Source organism: Prionailurus viverrinus, chromosome D1 (assembly GCF_022837055.1).
Source record: "Prionailurus viverrinus isolate Anna chromosome D1, UM_Priviv_1.0, whole genome shotgun sequence".
Taxonomy (NCBI): domain Eukaryota; kingdom Metazoa; phylum Chordata; class Mammalia; order Carnivora; family Felidae; genus Prionailurus; species Prionailurus viverrinus.
This window is the reverse complement of record NC_062570.1, coordinates 56,527,928-56,550,157: the sequence shown is the minus strand read 5'-3', so window position 1 is coordinate 56,550,157 and position 22,230 is coordinate 56,527,928. Positions and strand designations below refer to the sequence as shown.

General features: G+C 38.4%; 1 protein-coding gene across 1 annotated transcript in view; it reads left to right on the top strand.

Moving 5' to 3' along the window:
- Positions 1-22,230, top strand: part of UVRAG (UV radiation resistance associated) — a 297,766-nt gene that overhangs the window by 44,698 nt on the left and 230,838 nt on the right. Inside the window, exons 4-5 of the mRNA XM_047877056.1 lie at positions 12,128-12,289; positions 20,949-21,023. Of these exons, the coding sequence (XP_047733012.1) occupies positions 12,128-12,289; positions 20,949-21,023 (237 nt within the window). The remainder of the gene's footprint in view (positions 1-12,127; positions 12,290-20,948; positions 21,024-22,230) is intronic.

The window sequence follows — 22,230 nt, the reverse complement described above, 5'->3', positions numbered from 1 at the left end:
TTCAATCTTTTGAATTTAAAATTTTGATAGATATTATGTACAGGGTTTTTTGTTTGTTTCAGTTTACACCAAGAGAGAGATTTTAAATGCCAGTCAAACTCAGCATGGGTAGTGCCAACAGTGTGCCTAACTTAAAAGAGCTGGTATTAACAACTATTTTTGAGGTTGTGCTTGTAGAGACAGTGACTCTTGATGACTGCCACCTGGTGGTCAAAAGTTATAGAACCTTATCGATCTTAACATTTCTAAAATTAAAGTTCATCTTACAAAGTGAAGGCGAGTTAGAATTGATCATAAATTGGGGGTGCCTGGGTGGCTCACTGGTTTAAGCATTTGACTCTTGACTTTGACTCACTTCATGATCTCTCGGTTAGTGAGATTGAGCCCTGTGTCAGGCTCCACGCTGGGCATGGAGCCTGCTTAAAATTCTCTCTCTCCTTCTCTCTCTGCCCCTTCCCCACTCTCTCAGTCTCTCTCTCTGCTTCAAAAATAAAGAATTGATGATAAATTGGACTATGTTAGATGGTAATAAAGATAATGGAGTAAAATAAAGCAGAATCCGAGAGTATCTGGCAGGCTGGGTTGCTGTTTTTCTCTGGTAGTCACATAGATGAAATCATTTGAACAGATAATTGAAAGAAGTGAGGGAACAGGCTATGTACCTATATGGGGAAGGACTGTTGCAGGCCAAGAAACAGGAAGGTACAAAAGCAGGAGTGTACCTGAGGTTTTCAAGAACTGGCTAAGAAGCTAGTATGGCTATGTGGGGTGGGATGAGCAGGGGTGGTTTGAAGTCTTGCTCAGCAAGTATGACAACAGGGGCAAAGGAACAGAGGATCAGGGCCACAGAGGAAATGACCTGGAGAGATAGGAGATGATGGTTAAGGTCTGGTTAGCAGGAGAGAGATTTGGGCAAGGGTGCAGTTACACGTCACACAAAACTAGGAGTATTTGGTAGGCAAAGTCACTCAACTATTTCATTTATCTATTTTCTTTTTTTTTTTTTTTTTTTAATTTTTTTTTTCAACATTTATTTATTTTTTTGGGACAGAGAGAGACAGAGCATGAACGGGGGAGGGGCAGAGAGAGAGGGAGACACAGAATCGGAAGCAGGCTCCAGGCTCTGAGCCGTCAGCCCAGAGCCCGACGCGGGGCTCGAACTCACGGACCGCGAGATCGTGACCTGGCTGAAGTCGGACGCTTAACCGACTGCGCCACCCAGGCGCCCCTCATTTATCTATTTTCTATTGTCCGTAGCATAGTGCTTCATCCAAAGAAGTCCAACAAATGTCTATCGCATTGAGTAATGAATAATCCACCTTTGACAGGCCAGATGGTAGAGATGTGTCTCCAAGTTACAAGTCAAGAGTCATGGTTTGTTCTCAGATACATTTAGCGTAGAACAGTTAGTCGTCAGTGTATGCTTTAACTTTAAAGGTCTCTAGTTCAGCTAGCATGTCACACCCTCCAAACCATTTGTTAACTCTTGGATTTTTTTTTTTTTTTTTTGGTTTAGGAGAAGGCTAGATTGAAGGGTCATTGGTTAATTCATAACTAAAATGATTGAAGCAACAAGAATGGAGGTACCCAGATTCTCTAACATTGATTTTATATGTTTACAAAAGTACAGATGAGTTGTATAATGAACCCACGTGTACCTATCTTTAACAGTTATAAAGTTGGTCATTAGATACTTTTGCAAAAAGGGAGTTTTTAAACTTTGATCACAAAATTAAGAGTTTCATGGTAGGAGTAAGAGTGGTGCTAGTTTACATGTGGGTTGAAATTTCCCTGTATCTGTGTGTTTCTTTAATAAATAAGAGGCATCAGTTATTCAGTACCCACCTGTGATTCAAGTAGCGTGTTGGATGCGTGATGTACATTTTTTCTTACCCTGATAGCAGTGCTACAAGGTAAGATACGTGCTGCTTTGGTAGTTAGGGAAACTGAGGTTCAGACAGGCTGAGGAACTTGCTCTAGGCCCCTAGGCTGGTAGTGACTGGGAAAACCAGAGGGCCCCATTCTTTTACAGCATTGTGCTGCCTCCCTTTACGTCACATTTCCTTCAGCTTCCTTCCTTCTACTGATTAAATATTCGCTAGAGGTCTAGTGGAGGTCAGTGATAGGCCTTATAATTGAATAAACAAAGTTCTAGAGCCTATATTTTTAGGGAAAGCATGTGACATAATTATCAGAACCATAAACTTTGGTTGGAATGTTGACTGCCTGAGCTGTTTCAAATCTTTGGGGAAAAAACTGACTTCACAGTATAAATATTTTTTATGAGTTACTGAGTGATTGTCAAACCAAGTTTATGTTTCAGTTGAATTGTGACCAGATGAATTAACACTTCATCTCTGTGGGTACGTGCACGTGAGAAGAGAGCTGGATCCTCTTGATTTATGCCAAATTATGTTATCCAGTATTAAACTGCATCATCTGCAGGGGTTTCTAACTTCTGTCTGGTCAACTACATGAGCTGGAGGGAGACTAGGATAATTGACACATACAATCATAGTACCAGGGAACAACAGGATTTTTTGAAAACATGGAGGAGTATTATTTATCTCAGTTAAGAGAGGATGGCTAGGAAAGGTTTCTGACAGAAAGCAAGTCCTAAGTTGAGATGTGACGGGGGAGTAGAGGTGAATTAGCGGGAAAGAGAGCTGAGTGCCTGAGAAAGAACTACTACTTACAAAATCAGCATGCAGTTCCCAAGAGTTACCGTGTATTTTTTGAGAAATTTAATGATTTAAGTTGTGTTTCTTTTTAATTTTTTTGACATTTATTTTTGAGAGACAGAGACTTGAGAGACAGAGCACGAGTGGGGAAGAGGCAGAGAGGCAGAGGGAGACAGAGAATCAAAGCAGGTTCCAGGCTCTGAGCTCTAAGCTCAGAGCCCAATGCAGGGCTCGAACCCACAAGCCATGAGATCATGACCTGAGCTGGAATCAAGGGTCAGATGCTTAACCGACTGAGCCACCCGGGCACCCCTTACATTGTTTCTTATGAGGATACATTTGTTATTGAGTGATAAGAACAATGATATTTTGCGAATGTTTTGAAATTTTTGTACAAGTGTGTTTCTTTAATAAATAAGCAGTCATTGAGCAGTCTTCTGGGGAAATTGTCCTGGTAAAATAATGATTTTGGAGTGTCTTGTGGGTAGTTAGTAGGCAGGGAACTTTTCAAAGCCATAAATATCCTGATATTTTGCCACTGTACTTTTAGTGAATATGGTATAGGTTCCTAGATGATCTTAGTATTTGAATAATTTGTTCCATCTAGAAAATGGGCTGACATGCGTAGGTTAAACATAAATAAAAATCATCTGGGTCTTTATGGTAATAAAGTGCATGGGCAATAAAGTCTCTGAATGTCTGGTAGGCTTTTTTCTGCCTGTGTCTGAATGTACAGACTCAGGAGTTACCGCTCATTGTCTGGCAGCTATTTTGTGAAAGTACAAAGGAAAGTCATTATAATGAGATGGCTGACAATAGCTGTGCTGGGTTACTGCTGTGTTGGCTTAGAAAGGAAACCCAGCTCATCTGTTTAACCATATGATGTAATGTAAGAACACTAGCCTCACCTTCAAAGGCTTCTAATATGTTAAAAAAATTTTTTTAATGTTTATTTATTTATTTTGAGAGAGAGAGATAGAGAGTGAGCAGGGGAGGGGCAGAGAGAGAGGAAGACAGAATCCTAAGCAGGCTCCTCACTGTCATCACAGAGCCCCATGTGGGGCTCGAACCCATGAACCACGAGTTCATGACCCAAGCCGAAATCAAGAGTCTGATGCTTACCTGACTGAGCCACCCAGGCGCCCCTCTAATTTATTTTAGAATGAAGTATTTACAAATATTTAATGCAACAACTGCCCCCAGAATCATCCCTCTCCCCCATGCAATACAGCCATTCAGATATATTCACCAAGTGTTGTTTTCACTTTCATACTTTCTCTGGTACTTCATCATTCTGAGAGTGAGAATTTGAAATTATACTGTGTCATATTCTAGAGTACATGTACTTTAGATGAGAGGTCATCTTACACATAGGAGAGGAAATAGCTGCCTTTTCAGGTGGTGTAATTTGAAGGCCAGGAAGGTTCTCCAACTTCTGCTCTTTAGACTTTAAGGCCTAAAATTATATCATGAAGAGATACCTTTATTTGCTTTATCTCTGCAACCTCTTCCTTTTTAAAAAATTTTTTTTAAATGTTTATTTTTGAGAGAGAGAGGGAGACACAGAATCTGAAGCAGCTCCAGGCTCTGAGCTGCCAGCACAGAGCCCAATGTGGGGCTTGAACTCCGAATGGCAAGATCATGACCTGAGTGGAAGTCGGACGCTTAACCGACTGAGACACCCAGGTGCCCCCAGCAACCTCCTCCTTTTAAGATGCTGTATTTTTTCTGCTATTGGGTCTTTAAGGAATATTAATTTCATTACTTTTTATTGAGATCTAGCACACTGCAGTAAAGGACACAAATAATATCTTGATGGTTTTTCAAAGAGAACAGATCATTGTAACCAGATCAAGAAATATAGAACATTATCAGCGCTCCTCATGTTCTCCTTCTAGTCACTACCTCCTCCCAAGGAGAACCACTGTCCTGACTTCTAGCACCATTGATTAGTTTGGCTTGTTTTTGAACTTTGTCTATCGATCGATCGATCAATCGATCTAGATATATATCTATCATGTATAAGCATCATTATATATGTGAGATTCGTCCATATTGTTGCATGTAGTAGTTCATTAAATCTAATGGCATGTTCTTTGGTGAACATGTGTATGCATTTCATTTTCCTTGGATACATACTTAAGAGTGGAATCAAGTGCGAGGGTCATCGTTATTTTCAGCTTTCATGGATATTGCCAAATAGTTTTTCAAAATGTTTATACTGGTTGCAGCCCTATTAGCAGGGTGAGGTTTTTAGCTGCTCTGCATCCTTGCTCAAACTTGGTATTATCTGTCTTTTAAATTGTAGCTATTCTGGCTGGATGGTGGTATTGCGTTGTGTTTTTAATTTATATTTCCTCATATACTGTTCTAATTGATTACCTTTTCCAGTTCTATGCTTTTGTCGACCATTTAGATATACATATTTTAATAAAGTGCATATTCTGGAAAAATATGCCAATTAACGCCAATTAGGAATAAACAAATTCTATGCATGGACCTGACATTTTTATTTATTTATTATTTTGCATGGACTTGACAGTTTTATTTATTTATTATTTATTTATTTTATAGGATATATGCGATCTAAGTTGGTAGTTTAAGTAGCTCTTTTTTCATGCTTCCTGTTTTTGACTATTCAAGGATAGTGGAGTTGGTGGTCTGTTGAATTCCAGTTAGGTGAAATGTTATCATTTGAATTTTTCATATTTACATCACATCTTTCCCCTTTCTTATTTAGGGAACATTTACCTTTTTTATTTACCTTTTTCTCATTGACTCAAGGTTGTCACAAGGAACATCCCATCTTATACTAGAGTCTCCTTCAGGGGCTGCCTAGGACTGAGGCCCAAATGCTTTATGCTAAATGATCCCTAGCAGCATGGCCTACGTCCTATACAAAAGTTAGCTGATGTTGTCCTTCTTGTTTGTTTTCTTTTTGTCTTTAATTGTTATCATGTGTTTACAGGCAGATACGTAGACTTTGACTTCCTGCTCCAGTTATAACCAAATGTGTGACCTTATGCAAATCACTTAATGGTTTATAGTATATATACAATAGTATATAGTATAGTATCTCCTTTGAAAAACTGGGATAATGCTGTCAACTCAGAGGACTCTGAGTTTTGTGAAGATTAAGTATAGCATATCTGTAATGAATCATTCATTCTTGTGGTAATATTTTAGTTTTTGCTGTCATGTTTAACTACTTATTTGTGTCTCAGCCCTGCTTAGGTGTACATGAGGTGATAGAACAGTAAGAGCAAGTTTGAGTCCTGTGAAGGGACCCCAGTTCCTTTTGGCCAGAGAATAGGGCACGGGTCGAGGGCAGAGTTCTCCCTTCCTCTTTCTGCTTCTGGCTGTGGGATCCAAAATAAGGAAATTGTTGACAATCTCTTAAGGTCCCTTTTGTTTTAAATTGTCTTCTGTAATTTGGTGGGGTGAAAAAAAACCAAGAACCAGACACACAAAAAAGAACATGAGACGAATTTTAGAGACCTAGGTTCAAATTCTGGTGCTATTTTTACTATGAGACCTTGGATAAGGCACTTAGCTATTGTGTTTCATTGATTCTCAGGTGCACATTTTTTCACAGTTTAATACCTTTAAAATCTAGATGCATCTTAAAATCATTGCTACTTCTTTTTTTTTTTTAATGGCACATAAAATAATGATACTTCTTATCATTGGTGGTATCTCAGACTTGATGAAATATGATATTTTATCTTTTTAACTAATGGGGTTAACCGGTTGTCTTATTTACTACAGGTGGGCTTATTGATATGAACAGAGCTGTTTTATTAAACAGATTAGATACTTCTGTCTAATGCTAGGATAGGCTTTCTTCTGTGTCCTTTTCATGTTATCTGACTTTATATAGTACCTGTCACTAATAAAATGTTAAAATGGCAGCTATTACTATAATTATGATTATTCTGTTTAAGCTTTATAACTCTGTAAGGTGATGGTTGTTCTGGTTTTTTATAAGTGAGTATTGTAAGATACAGAGGGGATTATGTGGGTTAGCAGTATAGCTTAACTTCAGCATTTGCCTCTCTGCCATACTGCCCTGCCCCTCAGCTCTGTTTGACAGACCAAAGGCTGAAGTTACATGACTTCATAAGCCAGTGGTTCTGTTTGGTTGATTGCCGCCGTTCCATCCACATTTCTAGTGATCGCTTTGGTGTCTGCGAAGCTTACTGACTGGTCAGTTTGTGCTCTACCCTTATTTAGCGGGGCTGCTGAAACAGTTACAGTCAGGTAGATCCTGGGGGTCATACAAGAATGCAGTTCTGTTGATCGTAGGCTAAAATTTGTGGATGGGTGGGAATTTAGTTGGTTTTTTTTTTTTTAATGATTCAATATAAAACTGATTGCATAAATGTGCTTACTGTATTATCATCGTGCTGTTTATTGATGGTCTTTCAGTATCCTCAGACATCCATATCAATTGATCAGACATTCATTCACTAATGCAGCAAATACTTACTGAGTGCATACTACGGATTTTTCAAGCTTTGAAGATCTTGTGAACAAATCAGACAATGTTACTGTCTGTCAGAGCTTTTATTTTAGTGGAAGGAAATCAGGCAATAAAAATATCAAACTATAAGTGAAAAAGATATATCAGACATAAAGTGCTGTGAAATTGGAAGTCATGTCTTATCTCTCCAGAAACTTTAACAACCAAACCCACAAAACACATGCATCAGCATATCTCCCCAAAACAAAAGCAAGCACTACCCTACTCCCCTCCCTGCTTTGGTCAGAAAAATAACTGTCACAGAGCCAAGAATTGTTATTCTTGTATGAGGACTGTTTGATTGACTGATTTATATTGTATTAAACTTGTTAATTTGGTAAGATTGATTATATTTACTTTTAGCATTTCAACTATCTGAATGATTCTCTTAATGAAAAATAAAGTTTTTTTAGAGCATAAAGTTGACCTTGTCATTCTTACCTTAAAACTTTTCTCCCCATACTGTACAAAGTAAAAGTACTCCTTGGCAAGGCATAAAACATCCTTCAGGTTTAAAAAAAGATTTTTTTTTAATGTTTATTCATTTTTGGAGAGACAGAGACAGAGTGTGAGCATGGAAGGGGTAGAGAGAGGGAGACATAGAATCTGAAGCAGGCTCCAGGCTCTGAGCTGTCAGCACAGAACCCAACACGAGTCTTGAACTCACGAAATGCGAGATAATGGCCTGAGCCAAAGTTAGCCACTTAACCAACGGAGCCACACAGGCGCCCCCATTTTTTTTTAAGATTTTTAAAAATTATTATTTTTAAGTAATCTCTGTGCCCAACATAGGCCTTGAACTCACGACCCTGAGATCAAGAGTTGCATGCTCTACCAACTAAGCCAGCCAGGTGTCCCCAAAGATCCTTCAATTTAGTGCCTTGTTTATTTCTTGAGCCTTGTGAACCATTACGCTTGCATGCATTCCAGTTGTCTTAGCTCCCTGACCACATCATACGTCATACTGCTGGACCCTTGTTTATGGTGTTCCCTGTGCTTGTAGTTCCTTATTTTAACCTGGGGAAATCCTGTTTATCCTTTAAAAGTCAAGTTTCACAGCCTCTGTGGTGATGTCTTTCCCCGATTCATTTAAAGTTTATTTACTCCCGTTTGTGCTATTGTGTAGCCTTTTGCATAAGTCTTCTACTGACCTTTTCATGAAGTAATGTAATTCTTTAAATAGAGGTTTGAATCTAATACTTTAGAGGTATTTTGAAGGCATTTATGTGTTGGTTCTTAATAATTGTGCATTAAGTATTGAATAAATAGATTAATTACCATATGAGGCCATGTTAATGAGAAATTAGAATATATCCTCCTAGTGACAATAAGCAGCAAAATTCAGAAGTACTGGTGGTCATTCTGAGGAGCTGCATGCAGGATGGACTTCCCTTCTAGGGCAGGGCCCTGCTGGCCAGTGCTCTGGAGAAGCCTGGAGAATCGGCAAAGCTCTGAGGGGGACTAACTCATCGAGATAGCTAAGGGACCTATTTCTGCTGGCTTCGGCTGGAGAAGAGCTAAGTCTCTTTTCTGGTCTTGTCAGAATGGAGAAATCAGGGCCATCCTGGGGCTTTGTCATCTGTTGAGCCCCTCCTTGTGTGTCCGGGGCTTTGGGGTATGGTCCTATGAGGAAGAATTATCATCTCATTTTACAGAGGAAGAAGCAAACCCCGGGAGCTGAAACAGACTTCTCCAGCTCACCACACTAACATGACCTTGTTCGGCTGGTTTGGTTCTTGTTGGTTTTTGTTGGCTTTAAGACCATTATGGACCCATGTGGGTCCCGGCCCTCTTCTCCCTTCATTCCTACTCTCCCTGGGTGACTTGGCTCATGACATGGCTGCCACTTCCACCTGTACCTCTCTTCTGGGCTCCAGACTGTCAGCCTGACGTCCGTGCCCACATATTCCAAAGGCATCTCATACCGGGCACGTTCAAGAGTGGACTCCTGGTTCTCTTGCCCCGCCCCCCCCCATACCATATCCCTTAGCCTCTGCCAGTTTCCCTCTGCACAGAAAACGGCACATCATCTGCCCAGTTGTTTGAGGCAGAAACCCAGGAGACCTTGTAGATTCCTCCCTTATCTATGCCCTCCCTTCAACCCATCAGCAACTCCTGTCACATCTAGTTCCAAAACCCATCTCCCTTACCTGTCCCACGTCCATTCTCCATCTTCCAGACCATCATCTGCAGGCACTACTACGGTAGCCTCTGTACTGATGTTCCTCCTCCTCTTACTGTTTTCTTCACTCAGCAAATGGTTGGCAGGTGCTCCTGTACTGTTTACAGGTATACGTCATTTTACTGCACTTCAGTTTACTGCGCTTCACAGATAATGTGTTTTTACAGATTGGATGTTTATGATAACCTGGCTTTGACCAAGTCTGTTGGCACCATTTTCCCAAAAACATTTGCTTACTTTCTGTCTCTGTGTCATGTTTTAGTGATTCTCACGATATTTCAAAATTGTCATTATGATTATACTTGTTATGGTGACCTGTGACATTGCTATCACAATGCACTGCACCCATATAAGATGGTGAACTTAACTGATAAATGTTGTGTGTGTTCTGACTTTGTGTGTGTTCTGACTCCTCCACCGACCAGCCCATTTCCCCACTTCTCTCCCTCTCCTCCAGCCTCCCTGTTTCCCTGAGACTTAACAATATTGTGATTAGGCCAGTTAATAACCCTACAACGGCCCGTTAAATGTTCAAGTGAAATAAAGAGTCACATGCCTCTTGCTTTACATCACAAGCTAGAAATGATTAAGCTTAGTGCAGAGAGCCTGTTGAAAGCCAAGATATATACCAAAGCCAGGCCTCTTGCACCCAATAGTTAGCTAAGTTGTGAATGTAAAGGAAAAGTTCTTGAAGGAAATTAAAGGTGCTGCTCCAGTGAACACAGGATGATAAGAAAGTGAAAACAGTCTTATTGCTGATGTGGAGAAAGTTTGAGAGGTCCCAATAGGAGATCAAGCCAACCACAACATTCCCTTAAGTCAAAGTTTAATCTAGAGCAAGACCCTAACTTTCTTCAATTACATGAAGTCTTGGAGGGGTGAGGAAACTGCAGAAGAAAAGTTTGAAGCTAGCATAGGTTGGTTCATGAAGTTTAAGGAAAGAAACTGTCTCTATAACATAAAAGTGCAAGGTGAAGCAGCAAGTGCTGATGTAGAAGCTGCAGCAAGTTCTCCAGAAGATCTGACGAAGATAATTAATAAAGGTGGCTACATTAAACAGCAGATTTTCAATGTAGATCAAACAGCCTTCTTAATTGGAAAAAGGTGCCATCTAAGACTTTCACGGCTAAAGATGTCAATGCCCAGTTTCAAAGCTTCAAAAGAACAGTCTGACTCTCTTGTTACGAACTAATGCAGCTGGTGACTTTAAGTTGAAGCCAATGTCATGCACCATTTTGAAAATTTGAGGGCCCTTAAAAATTGTGCTAAATCCATTCTGCCTCTGCTCTGTAAATGGAGCAAGAAAGCCTGAGTGGCAACACATCTGTTTCCAACATGATTTCATGAATATTTTAAGCCCACTGTTGAGATCTGCTCAGAAAAAGATTCCTTTCAAGATACTACTCCTCATTGACAATGCACCTGAACACTCTTGACCTCTGATGGAGGTGTAAAGTGAAATTAATGTTGTTTTCATGCCTGCTAACAACATCCATTCTGTAGCTCATGGATCCAAGGAGTAATTTCAACATTCAAGTCTTATTATTTAAGAAATAAATTTCATAAGGCTGTAGCTGCTATAGATAGCGATTCTGATAGATCTGGGCAAAGCCCATTGAGAACCTGCCAGAAAGGATTCACCATTCTAGATTCCATTAAGAACATTGTGATTCATGGGAAGAGGTCAGAATATCAATATCGAGAGGATTTTGGAAGAAGCTGATTCCAAACCTCATGGATGACCTCATGGGGTTCAAGACTTCAGTGGAAGAAGTAATGACCGACGTTGTAGAAATAGGGAGAGAAGTAAAATTACAAGGGGAGCCTGAAGACGGGACTGAATTGCTGTTATCTCATGATAAAACTTGAACATATGAGGACTGGCTTCTAGTGGTTTCTTGAGAACGAATCTACTCCTGGTTAAGATCCTGTGAAGATGGTTGAAATGACAAGAAAGGATTTAGAATATTACACAAATTTAGTTGTTAAAAAACAGTGGTGGGTTCGAGAGGTTTGATTGTAATTTTGAAAGAGGTTTTACTGTGTGTAAAGTACTATCCTCACTGCATACACCAACATCAACATCGGGGCAATGCCCTCCACCAGCAAAAAGATTATGACTCGCTCAATGCTCAGATGATGGTTACATTTTTAAGCAGTAAAGTATTTTTTTAGTGTTTATTTATTTTTGAGATGGGGGAGAAGCAGAGAGAGAGGGGGACAGAGGGTCTGAAGCGGGCAATGTATTGACACCAGAGAGCCTGATGTGGGGCTCAGATTCACAAACCGTGAGATCATGACCTGAGCCAGAGTTGGACATTTAACTGAGCCACTCAGGTGCCCCAGTAATAAAGTATTTTTTAATTAAGGTGTTTACATTTCTTTTTTTTAGACATAATGCTATTGAACACTTAAGAAACTGTGTTATATTGTAAACATAACTTTTCTATGCGGTGAGAAACCAAAAGATTCATTTGACTTGCTTTAGTGTGATACTTGCTTTATTGTGGTAGTCTGGGACCACACCGGCAATTAGCTCTGAGGTATGCTTATACCATTATCACTACCATTGTGTTAATGGGAATGTCTTCCTGATTCATTTAGGTTTGTAATTTAATATATTTATGAGGTCTTTCGGTTTTTAAAAACAAAATGATTTATAACCTAATTGAAATAATTATAAACAAGTCTTCATAAACACATTAGAGTCTTCATAAAGCATGCTTTCCTTTCCATCAACAGAATCCAACGTGGCGGAGTCTCGATTTTGGAATAATGCCAGACCGTCTTGATACATCTGTGTCTTGTTTCGTGGTGAAGATATGGGGTGGAAAGGAGGACATCTACCAGCTTTTGATTGAATGGAAAGTCTGTTTGGATGGACTGAAATACTTGGGTCAGCAGGTAATTATTTATTTATTTATAATGTTTATGTATTTTTGAGAGAGAGAGAGAAAGAGAGCATGAGCAAGGGAGGGGCAGACAGAGAGGGAGACACAGAATCTGAAGCAGGCTCTAGGCTCTGAGCGGTCAGCACAGAGCCCAATGCGGGGCTTGAACCCATGAACCGTGAGATCAAGACCTGAGCCAAAGTTGGACACTCAACTGACTGAGCCACCCAGGCGCACCCCCACTTTTTTTTAATGTTTAGGTAACTTTTAGATTCTAGTTATAAGTAGTTGTCTTCTCTAAATTAACCTATCTAACCTTTCTGTAGATTCTTACGATTCTACATTTCCGATCATAAAGAGAGAACTTTGATGATTGTTTACTTAATTATAGAAATTTGAGTCATTACCAAGTTTGAAAAATAATTTTTAACTGAGGAAACTTATGAGGAAGCACCCTAAGCTGCTAATTTAAGAGGATTTTTTTTTTCTGGGAGGTGTAGGAAAGAATATACTTTCCAATAGCATTCTGCTTCTTCTGCTTTATTGGATATTCCCCAATAGAATCTAAATATTAAGTTGCAAATATGGAATGTACTATAAAGCGCTTCTCTTAGGATCCGTGGAGTTGAGTTGTTTCAGGAATAAGGAGAGCTACTGTTTATTGAGCAAGGAGATAACAATTGCCTGGTTTATACACTGCTACCAATCCCCTTTGAGCGATGTAGCTATTGGATCATAGCACCCTTCTAGCTGAGCTCGGAAGTAGCTCCATAATCCCTTCTGACACTGTTCTGGGATGCAACTAGTAATTTATCAGAGCCGCATATGATATGAAACCTATTTACCATCCCCAGACATAGATTATTATAATTTGTGTTTATATCAGCCTTGTGAAGTTTGGTATTATTGCCCTTATTTTCCAGATGGGAAAATTGAACCATAGGGAGTTTAAGAAACTGTTCAAGATCACACTGCTAGGTGGAGCTGGGATTTGATTCCAGGCCTGGCTGACTTACAAATTTATTCTTTGTTTTGTATCACACTAATATATACATATAGTCCTTGGTAGTCCACCTACCTTGGAATGAGTGCTGTATCTATTTTGTGATACCCGAGGGACTGCTGTTAAAGGTAACTTTAAAATATTTGTCATATCTATGAATATCCTTGATGTTTCTTAATATTTATTCAATATAGACTTTCTGGTATATTTCTTTTAAAGAATCAATTTAATTCTACATGTTTTTTTATCAGATTAAAAAAAAATCCTCTGCCCTCATTTTGCTTATAGTATACTTTATTTTGTGTTCTTCTATATAGTGACCAGAACAATGCATATAATGGATATTTTCCATAACTAAATTCTAATGGCTACAGATTCTTAATCTTTTTTGTTTTTGTATTATTCTCCCTGTTTTAGGACTGGTCTTTTTTTTTTTTTTAATTTTTTTTTTTAATGTTTATTTATTTTTGAGACAGAGAGAGACAGAACATGAACGGGGGAGGGTCAGAGAGAGAGGGAGACACAGAAGCTGAAACAGGCTCCAGGCTCTGAGCAGTCAGCACAGAGCCCGACGCGGGGCTTGAACTCACAGACCGCGAGATCATGACCTGAGCCGAAGTCGGACGCTTAACCAACTGAGCCACCGAGGCGCCCCTTTAGGACTGGTCTTAATAAAAATTTATAAAACACTGACTTTTAGCTTAGGGCCTTTTTTCCTCTGTTGGTACGGTATACTTGTTGCCTTTAGATTGGCCAACCAGAGCCCTGCGCTGAGGCAGTACTCTTTCTGTCTTCCCAAATACCATAGTTGGCTCTCTGTGGATAGACTCTGGTATTGAGTACTTGTTTGTCTTTCTTCTGAAAGTACCTGCATTTCTCAGAGGATGATGCTTCTTAACATTAGAGTGTATGGCTATAGAAGATGGCTATAGAAGCAACGAAGATGGCCTTCATGCTTTTCAACTCACATATTCCTTAGGTAATGATCTTGAAATACCCAACTGTGTTTATGTCAAACTTGCTTAATTGCAGAGAGTCAACTTTCAGGTGTCTTATTATAAATATAAAGCTGGTTATGCTGGTATAACGGAGAACAAGAGAAAGGGAAAACATATTTTTAAAGCCAATTAGAAACTTAGTATCATTGTAGAAAGTCAGAACTCACCTATGAAATAGATATAACAAGTAATATACTACTAGAAAATCAGATGAACTTGGATTACAAATTGGGGTACCTGTGTGGCTCAGTTGGTTAAGTGGCTGACTTTAGCTCAGGTCATGATCTCGCCATTCGTGGGTCTGGGCCCTGTATCAGGCTCTGTGCTGACAGCTCAGAGCCTGGAGCCTGGGATTCTATGTCTCCCTCTCTCTCTGCCTCTCCCCCACTCATACTCCATCTCTCTCTCTCTCTCTCTCTCAAAAACAAATAAACATAAAAAAGTAGGGTTACAAATTTTCAGACTAAGCAAGATTAAGATGTATGAGGATAATAGACAGAATTACTTAGGTTCATTGATCATGTACTTTCTATCAGGCATTGTTCTTACTGTTAAGGATCCAGAGGTGGGTAAGACAAGATCCTTAGACTTAATACACTGATAATTGATGAATACTTGCATAGACCTGCACAGTACCATACTGTTTTAATTACTACGGCTTTGTAATACAATTTGGGGGAATATATGGAAGAGGTATTTAGACAGGACTAGGTAGAGTCAGGTTGGGCTGACTTTTGAATGAAATTTTCTTTTGCAAGTCAGGTTGTTGAGGTATAATGGATATATAATAAAATTCACCCTTTTAAGGTATACAGTTCAGTAGGCTTGACAAATGTGTGAAGTCTAGTAACCACCACAATGAGTAATGCTGCTGTGAATATTTATATATAGGTCTTTTTGTGGACATATGTTGTCATTTCTCTTGAGTAAATACCTAGGAAGGGGACGTCTGGGTCTAGTGGTAAGTGTGTGCTGAAATTTATAAGAAGCTGCCAAACTGTTTGCCATTCTGGTGGGTTTGAAGTGATATCTTGTGATTCTTTTTTTTCTTAAGTTTTTATTTTAATTACCTGGTACTCATCATGACAAGTGTACTCCTTAATCCCCATCACCTATTTCACCTATTCCTCTACCCACCTGCCCTCTGGTAACCATCAGTGTGTTTTCTGTAGTTAAGAGTCTGTTTCTTGGTTTGCCTCTCTCTCTTTTTTCCCTTCATTTGTTTTGTTTCTTAAATTCCACATATGAGTGAAATGATGCGGTATTTATCTTTCTCTGACTGACTCATTTCACTTAGCATTATATTCTCTGGATGCATCCAAATCATTGCAAATGGCAAGCTTCCATTTTTTATGGCTGAGTAATATTGCCCCCCCCCCCCCGTCTCTCTGTCTCTCTCTCTCTCTCTCACACACACACACACACACACACACACACACACACACCCCCCATATCTTCTTTATCCATTCATCAGTCAATGGACACTTGGGCTGCTTACATATCTTAGCTACTGTAAATAATGGTTCTATAAACATAGGGGTGCATGTATCTCTTTGAATTAGTGTTTTTGTATTATCTGGGTAAATACTTAATAGTGCAATTGCTAGATCATAGTGTAGTTTTATTTTTAACTTTTTGAGGAACCTCCATACAGTTTTCCACAGCGGCTGCACCAGTTTGCATTCCCACCAACAGTGCGTGAGTGTTCTTTTTCTTCACATTCTTGCCAACACCTGTTGTTTCTTGTATTGTTGATTTTAGCCATTGGGATAGTTATGAGGTGATATTTCATTATAGTTTTGATTTGCATTTCCCTGATGGTAAGTGATGATGAGCATCTTTCCATGTGTCTGTTGGCTGTGAATGTCTTTTTTGGAGAAATGTCTGTTTGTGCCTTCTGCCCTTTTTTAAATTGGATTATTTGCTTTTTGGGTGTTGAGTTTTATGAATTCTTTATATATCTTGGATATTAACCCTTATAAGATATGTCATTTGCAAATATCTGTTCCCATTCAGTAGTCTGCCTTTTAGTTTTGTTGATTGTTTCCTTTGCTGTGCAGAAGCTTTTTATTTTGATGTAGTCCTGATAGTTTAATTATGCTTTTATTTCCCTTGCCTCAGGGGACCTATGTTGCTACAGCCAATGTCAGAGAAATTATTCCCTGTGTTCTTTTCTGGGATTTTTATGGTTTCAGGTCTCACATTTAGGTCTTTAATCCATTTTGAATTTATTTTTGGGTATGGTGTAAGAAAGTGGTCCAGTTTCATTCTTTTGCATGTGTCTGTCCAGTTTTCCCAACACCCATTTGTTAAAGAGACTGTCTTTTTCCCATTGGATAGTCTTCTCTGCTTTGTCAAAGATTAATTGACCATATCATTGTGGGTTTATTTCTGGATTTTATATTATGTTGCATTGATCTATGTGTCTGTTTTTATGCCAGTACCATACTGTTTTGATTACCACAGCTTTATAATATAACTTGAAGTTTAGAATTGTGATGCCTCCAGCTTTGCTTTTCTTTTTCAAGATTGCTTTGACTATTCAGGGTCTTTTGTGGTTCCATATATATTTTAGGATTGTTTATTCCATTTCTATGAAAAAATGCTGTTGGTATTTTGATAGGCATTACATTAAATGTGTAGATTGCTTTGACTAGTGAGACATTAAAAAAATTTTTTTTAGGGGCGCCTGGGTGGCGCAGTCGGTTAGGCGTCCGACTTCAGCTCAGGTCACGATCTCTCGGTCCGTGAGTTTGAGCCCCGCGTCAGGCTCTGGGCTGATGGCTCAGAGCCTGGAGCCTGTTTCCGATTCTGTGTCTCCCTCTCTCTCTGCCCCTCCCCTGTTCATGCTCTGTCTCTCTCTGTCCCAAAAATAAATAAACGTTGAAAAAAAAATTAAAAAAAAAAATTTTTTTTTTAATGTTTATTCATTTTTGAGAGAGAGAGACAGAGCATGAGCCAGGGAGGGACAGAGAGAGAGGAGACATAGAATCTGAAGAGGGCTCCAGGCTCTGAGCTGTCAGCACAGAACCTGACATGGGGCTTGAACCCATGAACCATGAGATCAAGACCCGAGCTGAAGTTGGACGCTTAACCGACTAAGACACCCAGGCACCCCTGAGTAGTACGACATTTTAACGATATTTGTTCTTCTAGTCCATGAGTGTAGCATTTGGAGTGTGTTTCCATTTCTTTGCATTGTCTTTAATTTCTTGTTTTCAGAGCACAGGTCTTTCACTGCTTTTTTGGGTTTATTCCTAGGTATCTTATTTTTTGGGGTACAATTGTAAATGGGATTGTTTTCTTAATTTCTCTTTCTTCTGTTTGTGCTGCTTTGTTATGGGTGTATAGAATCTTGTGATTTTAATTTGAATTTCTCTGGTGATGAAATCATGTTGAGCAGTTAAAAAAATGTTTGTCATCAGTCTCTCTTTCTCTTACCCTTTTTTTGTAAAATATTCAGATTTTTGCCCACTTTTTATTTGGTTGTTTGAATTCTCATTATCGAGTAGAACTTCTGGATGTATTCTGGATATGAGTCAGTTCTTTATAAGATCTGTATTTTCCAATTATTTTCTGCCAGTCTGTGGCTTTTCATTTTTTTAAGTGCCATTCAAAGAACAGAAGCTTATAAGTGTTGATGAAGTCTGCTATATTAGCTTTTACTTTAATGTTTCATCCTTTTTGTGTTTTATCTAAGACATCTTCGCCTAATCCAAGGTCACAAAGATTTGTCCTATGGAGTTTTTTCTCTAGAAGTTTTACAGTCTTAGGTTTTATGTTTATGCCTATGATCATTTTGAATTCACTTTTATTTAAAGTGTAAGGTTCGTTGCTTTGCAGATAGATGAACATTTGTTCCTGTACTCTGTTGTAAGAGCTCTTATTGAATTACCTTGCTATCTTTGTTGAAATGAATTGTTTAAAATCATTTGTATGGGTCTGTTTCTGGACTGTATTGTATTTTATTGATCTGCATGTCTGTCTTTATGCCAGTACTACATGATCTAGAATAGTGTAGTTTTATACATCATGAATTCAGGTAATATGCATCCTCCAACTTTGATCTTTTTTCAGAGTTGTTCTGGCTATTCTAGATCTTTTGCTTTTACATATATATTTTAGGACTAATTTGTCAATTCTACAAAAATCTAAGAAAATTTGGGAAGAATTGACATCTTAATAGTATTGAGTGTTTCAGTCTATGGACATGGTATCCCTGCATTTGTGAAAATCTTATTTCACTCATCAGCATCTTGTAGTTTTCAGTATACAGATCTTGCACATATTTTGATAGATTTGTACCTGTGGATTCCATGTTTTTTAATGCTAGTTTAAATGCTGTTCCTTTAAAAAACTATTCCTGTTTGCAACTATTGTTGCTAATATATACAAACATTTCTGTGTGGAGCATGTATTCTCTGACCTTGCTAAACTCATTTATTAGGTCTAGTAGTTTTTTGGTAGATTCCTTTTATAAATTCCTATATAGGCAGTCATATCTGTGCACACATTGTTTAGTTTCTTCTTAATGGGTATGTATTTTTTCTCTTTTTCTTGTCTTATTTCATTGGTTCAGACTTCAGTACAATGTAATGTTGAATAGAAGTGAGTAGAGTGGACATCCTTGTTTTGTTACTGATGTTGGCTGAAAGTATTCAGTCCTTCGCTATTAAGTATAATATTAGCTATAAATTTTGTAAACACTTTATCAGGTTCAGGAAATTTCCTTTCATAATGGATTATATTTGCTAATATTTTGTTAAGACTTCTTTCATCTGTGTCCGTGGGGGATATTGGTCTGTACTTTTCTTGCATTGTTCTTTTCTGGTTTAGTCTGAGAGTAATGCTGGTCTTGTAAAATAGATTGGGAAGTGTTTTGTTTTCTGTTTTCTGGAAGGATTTGTGTAACAAAGTTGGTATTCATTATTACACAAATGTTTGACAGAATTCTTCAGTGAACCCATCTGGGTGTTAAGATTTCCCTGTGGGAAAGTTTAAAAGTATAACTTCTATTACTTAACTAGATATGGGGCTTTTTAGGTTATCTATTTCTTTTTGAGTGAGCTTTGATAGTTTGTTTTCCTAAGAGTTTGTCAGTTTCACATAAGATTTCAAATTTATTAGTATAAAAATTTTCACAGTATTACTCTATTCTTGTAAGGCTTATAGGCTATCTAATGATCCTTTCCTCTTTCATTCTTGCTATCAGTAATTTCTGTCTCTTTCTACTCTTAATCACTCTGCCTAGAGAGTTATCCATTTTCTTAGCTTTTCAAAGAACTGGTATTTAGTTTCATTGATTATCGTTATTTTCAGTTTCATTGATTTCTCATTTTATACTTATAATTTTCTTTCTTTTGCTTGCTTTGGGTTTACTTTGCTCTTCTTTACTAGTTTCTCAAGGTAGGATTTTGCATTACTGTTTTGAGACTTATCTTTTCTAAAGTAAGCATTTAATAAATTTTCCTCTAAGCCTTTCAATAACTCTGACTCACAGACTTCAATGTTGTATTTTCATTTTCATTCAACTCAAAATATTTTCTAATTTCCCTTTTATTTCTTGGCTCAAGGGTTATTTAGAGGTATGGTGTTTAATTTTCAAACATTTGTGTATTTTCCAGATATCCTTCTTTTCTTGATTTCTACTTGAATTCTGACGGATTTAGAGAACATAGTTTGTATGATTTCAATCCTTTTGGCTTTTGTGAGGTTTATTTTATGGCCCAGAATATAAGATCTCTTTTTGGTGAGTGTTTCCTATACATGTGACGTGTATTCTGTTGTCACTGAACGGATTGTTTTACAAACGCTAGTTAGGTTAAATTGATTGGTCATCTTGAGTGAAATTTGGATGATATGTTGGATTTAGCGGCGGGGGGGGGGGGGGTAGGTACAGAAGTGTGATATAACAGAGCATAATCTGACTCATTCATTTCTAGTTGAGGAAACTAGGGTCCAGAGTGATGATACAGCTTAGGTATTATTATCTTTAAACTGTCTTTTTGAAAATAGAAAATAATATTAATCTTGTATGTTTTTTTCTAGGACTTTGTGTGTGTGTGTGTGTGTGTGTGTGTGTGTGTGTGTGTGTTAACGTTTATTTATTCTTTTGAGAGAAAGAGCACGAGCAGGGGAGGGGCAGAGAGAAAGGGAGACACAGAACTCAAAGCAGGCTCCAGGCCCTGAGCTGTCAGCATAGAACCTGATGTGGGGCTCAAACTGATGGACCGAGAGATCCTGAGCCAAAGTCAGACACTCAATCAACTGAGCCACCCAGGCACCTCAGGACTTTATGTTTTTTTAAAGCACTCTTATGGACTAGGATTGTGTTTTCTTTGAGATCAGAGAATATACAGTATGTCTCTGGATCCCTTGTGTTTTAGAACTAGCCTTTCCATAGCAATCTCAAGAAGTATTTGTGGAAAATATATGTGAATGATGGTGCCTGTTATCTCATGTGATGATTTTGTGAGCCCTTTGACTAAAGCAAGAGGCTCTCAATAGATTCTCTGGTCTTAGGATAAGTGATTTGTTTTCTGCTGGCTTGTTAGATTAGTCAGCCTATTTTTCAGCATTGAAGCAGGTCCTGTTTTAACTGTCATGCTCCAATCATATTAAAACTTAATTGGAATGAGAAGAACTGATAGGGTATTTTTCTTCTTTTATAGATTCATGCCCGCAACCAGAATGAAATAATTTTTGGGCTGAACGATGGCTACTATGGTGCTCCATTTGAACATAAGGTAAGAGGGTTTTCCTAATTCTGTGAGTTTTGTTTAGTCCAGCTGTGCCTTGACACATAGTGTAAAAAGCACTGTGTAAATAGAAGCTTGTTTTAAGTATCATCGTAAGTTTGTTTAGTGTGGCTTAAGGTAAAATGCTTTCTAAAGCAAAAACTTGTTTTGTAACCACCCCAATTCATCTTTTCTAAATCTAGATTATTGACTTTCCTAAAAGAAGATCTGGGCTGTTTGCTCTTATTCTACATAATTCTTTGGAGGGTCAAAACAGAATGGTGACTTTTGATGAAGTGCAATACAATTTTATTACGGATTAGTCAGTTCGGTCTCACTACCAGGAGTGTGTTTGGAAACTATTGGACACACCAGAAAATCTTAGGGATTAGTTTGAAAAATTGTTTTTGGTGTCAGTTATTTGGGTCTTGCAGATGACACAGGTGAATTAGAGCAGAATATAAGTAATTTGAAGAGCACCTTAGGTAGAGGTGCCCTTTTTAATGTTTGGGGACTATGGAGAACCAGAGAGGAACACTGTTGTAGCTTGAAGTTGGAGCGGATGGAAGTTGATGAATAAGGCTAGATGGCTTGAAGAGATGTTTTCTAGATGGATTTAACTGCCAGAATGGCAATTAGGGGAGCAGGGGGGATAAGAGGCTGTTGGGTCAGCTCCTTCTCCAATAAGCTGGAAACCTTCAGTTCTCAGTTTAGGAGTTTTGCCTTTAACATAGACATGTAAGACTATCTTTGCCTGAATTTCCTTTTGTCAGCTCCTCTTGTTTTGGGGAGGATGCTGACAGCTACCTGGATGAGTGTAATCTGGTGGTTAAGAATACAGGTTTTGGAGTCAGATTGCTGTGAGTTTAATTCCTAGTTTAACTTACCTATGAGAGAGATCTTGGAAAATTGAGTCACCTCTGAGTTTAATTTCTCCTCTGTAAATGAAGGTAACAATTTCTACCTCATCATAATTGTTTGGGGATGAAAGGTGGTCGTGAACATTATGAGCCTGGCACATGATAGAATTCAATAATAAATGGAAACTACCCACTAGGTGCTAAACTCTATCATATGATAAGGGAGATTACCTCTCTAATCCTATCGTGTTAACATTGTGTCCCTTGCCAGTACCTGGGGTATAGTATAGTAGGTGCTCAGTAGAAGTTTGTTAATGAATGTAGGTGAATGCATGTTGTATTTAGGACTATCAGCA